An 8,376-nucleotide genomic window follows, 5' to 3' on the forward strand; every position below is an offset into this window, starting at 1 on the left:
TATTTCTGCATTATTTATTTCATAAAAATGTCATAGAAAGAATTCAAGGCAATTTCAATTATTTTAGAAAACATCAAATATCAAGTACCAACAGAATCCAATCCCAAAATGGTCCAATATTCCATAAGACATTTTGATTGAAGTCCTGATTTCTAAAGGAGTTATTTCTTCTAATTTTGTGATTAAAGCCTGATCATTATCAAATTACTAGAAATGAAAATTGCTGGATACAAGAAAACTTCAGGTACCACTGTATATTCAGAAAAAAATTAGTCATAATTAATATATTGCTGTCTAACAATAGTAATCCATATAAATATATTGCTTGCAAACAAGTGAAAATATGCAATAGTTTTTTTTATGAGAAACAGTGAGGCTGACATAAACTGTGACCATGACATATTACTTTCATCTCACTTTTTGTTTGTATAAAATATTGCAATGGTATTCCCAAATGTCACAATAAAAAGCATACTCTTCCTCAAAAAATAATATAAATAAAATATAGTAATACTCTAAAGCACCAATCTCAGGAGAGCCCTAGATCTGATTACTTTTCATATTGAATCAATATCAAAAAAACACTTTCATCTATTAATTATTCACTGAACTTCTGGGTGGCACTACTGTAACAAGTGTAGTTGGTGTTTTGCCTGTACACCGTATGTAATGAATGGTATGTTCACAATTTTTGGCAAAGCAATATCATCCCTTTTATGATCCAACAATAACATATCACTGTTTGTAGGTACAAAAATTATCATGCTTAAACCAGTAAGCATTTATGTCCATTGACTTTACAGACTCCAATTTTGTTTTAAGAAATTTCATATTTTAAAATGAACTTTTAGCAAAACTGCATACCACAATTATGACAGTGTTGATAATAAATCATAATCTGCTTTATAAACCAAGACCAACTGTGAAATCCCCTTGCTTGTTCATAAAACACTGAAAATGTATGGTCTAAAAAATATTCTGTCTAGGGTAATGTCAGTCATAATGTAAACCGGAATATAGGATTATCCACATAACCTGAAAAGAGAGAAAGAAAAATGCATTAAATCAGTGAAATCTTAATTAAAAGAAAAGGAAAAATATTTTAAACCAATCAAATAAACAATGTTAACAGTGGAATTCTAATCTCAAGAGACATGTAACTGGAAAATACTAGTATAGAGCAAGAAAAATAACATTATTACTAGAGTTAAATTTTAGGGGACGCCGTGGTACAGTGGTTAAGCGCACGGCTGGGGACCAGTAGGGTCTCCAAGTGAAGCGGGTTTGAGCCCTGCTACGGTCCGAGGATAGGAAGTCATCCACTCGGGGTAACAGTCTCTACCTGCCAAATAAAAGTCCTTCGAGAGAAGACACCGAGCTAGCCCTTGCGAGCGATGGAGTTTGTGACATAAAACTGACCATGACTAGTTAATTTTTGGATCTAGCTAGCTATAAAAATTTAAGATTCTCAAGTAGGCTTGTTACTTTAACTCCTTCATTGCCAGTAATGCAAATCTACATCATTATCTGTTTTATGGGATTGGCTATTACTGGCATGTTCTGAGGTATTTGAAACATCTTGGCCACCCCAAGAACATGAGAATGGGAATATGTCATGAAGTTTCCTGAATGACTCTTCTTTAGGTTCCATGGTTAATAGTTAATAGTTAATAAAGATAGATATATTCAAACAATCAGATAAAGAACTTCAAAAAGAGTTGGAACATGTATTACTGTAATATATTATTGTGGTAATATTTGACTGTTGACATCCTACATTGCACTTGCCAGCAAGCTTCACAGATAAGTCAGTGCTGTTTGGCTGTCATTGGTAACAGATAAGTTTGGCATTTTAAGTGAAGTATTAGGTTTTCCTGTTATTTATAGAGATTTCTAGAAACACTGAAAAAAAGTATTTAAGTGTCTGAGAACTTATCAGTCAAAATGTGGAGGCTCACCCAACATCCAAGGCTTCTGCATAAATAATTACGAACAGGTCATGGATATCAGAAAACTATAGGTCTAGACTAATATATGTATACCTTATAATCTTGCTTGAATGTATGCTGCAGACAGGGTCAACACATCTTTTTTTGTGACGTTCTTAATTCCCATCTGAAACTTTCTGATGTCTGTCATAATGAATTGAGATGCATTCATGAGACATGTATAGCTTAAACACATCACATCCTGTGACTCTCAGATTTTATAAGCTCTACTGGTTTGTTTCAAGGCAAGTATTTTTTATCTAGTTAATGGTTACACAGTAAAATAAATGTGTTACACATCAAAGGTCATATAGGGATGTAGTGAAATGGGTAAAGAGGGGGGTCAGTAGATGATTAATGTGCTACACGTCAAAAGCCATGTAGTATTCCAAGATAGTATGGCACTGAAAGGGGCAAAGAGGTGTGAGGATAGATAGGGTTAGTAGGAGAAAGGGGGTTGTTGTGACAAAGAGTCACATGTGTATCCAGGGATAATGGGGAAGAAGGGGGGGATGGGATGTGTTGGGAAAGAGCAGGAGGAAGGGGTTTAGCAGGGACATGAATAGGAGAAGGATGGATCAGCAGCTACTTTGAGTGTAGAGGGAATGGGAACAGAGAGATTGGAGGTTGGGTTAGGTGTAGGCATGTTATCCTGGGTCATGATTAGTTTTGAATGTCTCTGAGAGTTTCTGAAGTGGATTTGGTTAGGGAGGTCAGAGAAACAAAAGTTTTCTATGAGGGGGAGAAGAGGAGATAAGCATCTGAGGGGTAGAGGAAGAGGTAGGTTGAGAGGGTGTGTATGAGAAGATGGAGTGAAACATTTAGATTGTCTACTACAGGTAGTGTGAGGAGGGAGAGCGGTAGGTATTGGGGCAGTGGTAGAGAGGTAGAAATGGAAACATAAGATGGAGGAAGAAGATATATGGGGGGGGGGGGGGGGTAGAAATACCTTGGGAGGAAGGGGGAGGTGCAGAGTGAAGGATAGCACTGAAGTAGGGAGTAAGAAAAATACCTCATTGACGTGCTTCCTGTCTGGCCTCACATAAAATGAAATAAGTTTGAATCTGAGAATTGCCACCTCATACTCAAACTTGTAGGTAGAGCAGCTCCTATAAAATACATTATGGGAGCCACCACATTTGGCACATGTGGGTGACTGTGCAGAGCAATTTGATCGATCATGACCAGGTTGAGCACATAGAGGGTATTGGGCTGTGGAGCACCAATGTTTGGCAGGGTGGCCTAGACACCAACAATACTGACATTGACATTGTCATTGATATGGTCAGACCGGGAGAGACTCTCCACCAATGTAAACATTAAAGGGGAGGTGACGTCTGCAGAAAGTAATCTTGACAATAATGCTTTGGCTTGTGATTCAGATATAACTGTGACAAAGCAGGAATGATTGGGGTGGCTGTGGAAGGAAAGTTATCGAGGAAGGGGCTGTTGGGGGGCTCACTAAAAATTTATCCCATTTGGCTGAGCTAAACAGACTACTCAAAAGATCTGTAGAGGTGGAGGTAGTAGAAGGATGAGGTTTTGTAGAAGAGGGAGTGGTGTTGCATGAAGTAGTACGGCAGATAGTAGGAAATGAGGAGGGAGGTAGTAGTGGTGTTCAGAGATGTGGTCAAAGAAGAGCCTAGGGTAAGGGAGCTGGCAGAATTAAAATCAATGGCGGCTAGTTGATAAAGGGGCAAGCCTCATTGTCCCTAACAAAAGTCAAAAATCTTCATTACTGGCCAGGGTAAGCCTGGAGTATGTTGGGTGGGAAATAGTCCACCTCTCAGGGTCCCCTGAAGGGTAAGGGCTCGACAAATAAACAGGGGAATACCATACCCATGGCTCTTCTACGCCATACATAACTGGCACAAAGTCAGCCATTCATCCTTTCAACACGGCTCTTACATCTTCAGAAGTGGATAGCAGAAGGGTTGGAGAAGAGAAGGAAAAGGAGAGGGGAAGAGAAAACTGTGCAAAAGCAACAACAGGCATGGGATAGGGAGAGAGTGAGTTACATGTAGTTGCATGTGTAAACTACTCTTATAATCCACATGAAATATAGAAAAGCTTTAACTACCCTTTTATGCTTGTTACAATGATATTTAATGGATAAGATAAGTCTTATGGAGTTCTAATTACTTTAGGAAAAAAACACTGTATGATGGTCACATATGTAAAATGTGAAATGTTGATTGTGAGAGAAACATGTCCATCAAGCAGCACCTCATTTCACCCAGCTTCCTTGTTCCAAATACAAGGCTAAGCTTAATAGGTCCCAATGCAATTCTGAACAAGTTAAGGCAACTCTGGTCTGTTTTCTCTTTAGTTTTTACTCATATGTGAAGTTAACAGCCAAGAAAAAACTAGCCATGCAGGACAGGTAATCCAGCATTCCACATGCAGCCATCCAGGAGTTCAGATAACTTATACGAACCTGGGTAATATAGTTATTAATTTCACATAAAAAATATGGCATTTTGTGTTAAATCACCAGCAACGAGTGGGTTAAGAATATGCAAAGAATAATATATTGCAAATATATTCTCCTAAATTAAAAGGACATACCGGTACCTCTAGTGTGACGAAAGTGGCATTTCAATATGGTTTGTGTATGAAATGTTTTGGATTCAGATTCTACTTCATCCAGAATGCCAATCATCCCCTCCATTATTTCTACCATGTAATCTGAATCTTTGTTTAGTCTGAGAACATTATGCCATTTTCCGGGCATTTTTGCAGGGTAATGGGGAACCCTGAAATGTTCTATTTACCTATTTTTAGGCAACTTTTTTTTCCCCCAAAAAATATCCAGAAAATATGCCCTAAAACATGAGATGATGGCACCTTCTGAGATTTGAAAATCAGTTATTATTATTGTTATTATCATTAATATTATTATTATTATTTTAAATTACTTTATCCTTTGCAGGGCAGGTTTTCAATTCTGGGGGGGAAACTTAGCTAATGACTTTGCCATTAGTTGCCACGTCACTCTGTAGGGAGGAAAGATTTGGCTTGGCGATTTTCTACCACCAGCAGTTTACTTTTACTTTATGATGCCTACATGGACTGATATCCAACACCTGACATATTTGCCAACTGTCTGGAGCTGCATATAAATATGGCAGCATTTGCCACATTCAGACAACTGATGCATATGTTTTCATGCCATATATGCATTGATACCTTCTTGGTTTGTTGCTCTGACAGAGACTCGTCAGAGATAATGAAGCCTTAGTGCTACTTTACAGCCAAAATTCCAGCTACCAAGCTTTTAAGTCTGCATGATGGACAAGCCTTACTCTGTTACTGGACTAAGATGATAGCAGCATGTATAGGAACAGTGTTCACTGTAACAAATGTAGAAAAGTATGAATGAAAATGAATATCTATGCCATGCAAGAGATACATCTGAACAGTTTCTATTATATAATATATTTCTGGTGAAGATATAATCAAAACTGGTCAAATGCATCTCTTGCACTGTGAAGATATTAATTCTCGTTTATATCTTTTTTAACCGATTGACAGCGGGATGACGTCTTATCATGGTAGACCACCTCTAATGCTGTGATAATGTCTTCCCATTATTTAGAGTCGAGCCTGCTCTGAGTTATGCAGGTTTAACTTTTTTTAGCATGCACTGCGGACTCGTGTCATCATCGGGTTAAACTTATGTATGTCCCTGGGAAAACCCATTCTTTATTAAAATTATTATGTTTGATGTACAAAGGCTTGGAAGCATCCATACCATACTATACCTGTCACTATTTAATTTTTTGAGCACCTGGAACAGGTTTGCATTATTCAACAAGAGCAGCAACAAACCTTGAACTTGTAGCAATGGTAAGCTAGTTAGTACAATGCAGCCACATTTAGATTAATCAATATTAATTATCTGAATAACCCCAGAAAAAGAAAGTATAAAAACTGTACTGTCTCCTGTGATGGCTGTAGCTTACTCATCCAATGCTGATAATGCACAGAATCCTTATCACAATGTTATATAATCATTCATTAGGTTCATGTGGTAATTAATTAGAAACAAGTTTTGCAGAATGAACAGTAAAAGTGGCGAAAAAATGTATATACACAATACCCTCTGCATCATAGGAGGGAACACAATGGTCTGTAGTTTGGTAAAACGGATACTGGTATTATTTGGAAAAAGATCTTGCATTCAATTTAAACTTGATGTTCACTTGAATTTATCTGTAATGGACCTGCTGAGTTTTCTATGCAGTTTTTACTGTCATTTTTACAGCTGCTTGGAGTGATCCATGATTTTCAATAACTTGGCTTTTACACATCAAATACTTTCTTCAATGCTGGATAACTCTCATTATTTCTTTCGATGTCACCTAGACTTTGCTTTAATTCTTCTGGGCTGATACTTTTTTTCATATGTAAGGGAGGGCTATTTTCATCATATTAACTATAGGTACCATTGATTTTTGTTCTTCTGGAAGCCAATCATAACTTGCATTATTTCCTAACCCACTGCCTCAAGGAGAATGAGGTTTCCTTGGCCTCCAGTCCTGGTAGTGCATGTGGCTGACTGGGCTTGCCTCCAAGGCCAGTGCATAGCACTTGCTATGCCGCACCAACTAAGTGATGTGACTTTTATTTATATCACTTGCATGCAAAACATGATTTTAATGTTTTTGCATATTCAGATATGCATAATATGCATTTTATTTGCTAGATTGAACCTATGGTAGTCTGATTATCTAGAGTCCATTTCAATAAATATGGTATGCTACACTCTGTGTACAAGATTGAATGTAGTTTTATTGAGGCTGTGACCACCACAGCTTCAGTATATCATTTGTGTGTCATATTTCAAGACGGTCACACTGTCAGAGCACCAAAAGATAATGCGAGTAGTTGACAAATATTTATAGGTATTTGGGTAGCAATTGTGCCACAAGTAAAGGACTAATAGAGGCATCTCATGCTGTCAGATGTATATCATCTCTATTTTCATGTCCAGCACTTATTACGGGAAGTTTCACAAAGTGGGGAAACAATGGACTGTGTATTTTATATTTTGGCATTTACCTTCTTGTATCATATACACATAACTATGTAAAAAAAATAATAAAAAAATAATAATTTAGATTATCTCTGTCTAGCAACAATGTGGTCCGTTCACTTTCCTGTAAAACTATAATTTCTATCGTAAATGAAGAATTAAGCAGTTTTGTTTTTATTTATACTCCTTAGAGTATCACAAGTCTGTATTCTTATAAGACTTTTCAAGTTTCATTTACATTCAGTTACATTTGACTAACTTTCACGAATGTAAATCATCTTAACCCCATGTTGCTGGGACATGTTGTGTAGTAGTATATATTCTGCAGTATTGTTTTGTAAAATGTGTCTGCACACAGATTGCTCCACAAGTACTTAGCCACAAAGAAGTCAATTAGTAGACCTTGTGACCTCACTTGATTTCACATTTCCTTGAGTTTGCAGAAAACTTTTAAAAATACTGCTCTCAATATCAATGCCATTATAATTATTATAGACATTGTAATTATTCTAATGTTATTGGCATTACTAACAGCAATATAAGATACCAGAAAAAAATTCCAAAAATCAAAGAAAAGGGAAAACAGGTGAGATAGATAGTACTTGTAATCAACATTGGTGACTTAGTAACTTCGTACTTGTGGAGTCATCTATGTGTACTGAAAATTAATAAACTGAATTTACAGTGGGAATGGCTTATACGGACATTCCACCCCTAGCGGCAATGGGTTAAACTGGCTTGTTTTCCCTTTCTTTCAATCAGTGTATCATTTGTTAGTGTGATTCCTTTCATGGGGTCTGGGAAGTGTCTACTACACATCTGCTTCCTCTCCATTAATGTTTTTAATCACATAGACTTGCGATGCCCTTCCAAAACAATCAAAAGCTTCATGGCAAACCCCAAACCTGCCAGGTACAAAGGTTGTGTGCAACTTCTCCTGCATATAACTGCAAGGGTTTTGGTTGAATCTATCTTCTTTTCTAGACATTCATTGTTTACTTTTTGTTTAGTAAGACTACTTTATGTCAGCCTTTTTCCCATCTGTAGCATGTATGACATCAATCAGACTGAATCTGTACATGTTATACACTAAACTATACTGTACATAACATAGGTGCACAGCTAAAAGGTTCCACACTCTAGCGAGGGTGTAGTGATATGGGATCTTCTTTACACTATTAAAACACTTTATAAACAGATAACCATTAAGCAGCAAATACTGAATATTAAATACCACCCTAGAGGTATATAACCAAGTTCTTTTCAAATTACTGCATAGTGTCAGTGCGAAAATCACCAATATCAAATTCTCAAGCCATGGACGGTATATGGCAACAGCAACGCAGGACA

The 8,376-nt window shown here is 37.0% G+C and overlaps 1 protein-coding gene across 2 annotated transcripts in view; it reads right to left on the minus strand.

Annotated features, from left to right (window-relative positions):
* The window catches only part of LOC125038197 (respirasome Complex Assembly Factor 1-like), a 20,113-nt gene continuing 11,737 nt past the window's right edge, over nt 1–8,376 (minus strand). The window contains exons 4-5 of one of the 2 annotated variants that reach the window (XR_007116015.1): nt 1,203–1,342; nt 1–1,035 (exon numbers count right to left, since the gene is read on the minus strand). Coding sequence is in view for 1 of the 2 variants with exons in the window: in XM_047631593.1 (XP_047487549.1) it covers nt 994–1,035 (42 nt within the window). In the remaining variant the exon portion in view is untranslated. The remainder of the gene's footprint in view (nt 1,036–1,202; nt 1,343–8,376) is intronic. The other variant, XM_047631593.1, reaches the window with a different exon arrangement.

Source organism: Penaeus chinensis, chromosome 24, assembly GCF_019202785.1.
Source record: "Penaeus chinensis breed Huanghai No. 1 chromosome 24, ASM1920278v2, whole genome shotgun sequence".
Classification (NCBI taxonomy): Eukaryota; Metazoa; Arthropoda; class Malacostraca; order Decapoda; family Penaeidae; genus Penaeus; species Penaeus chinensis.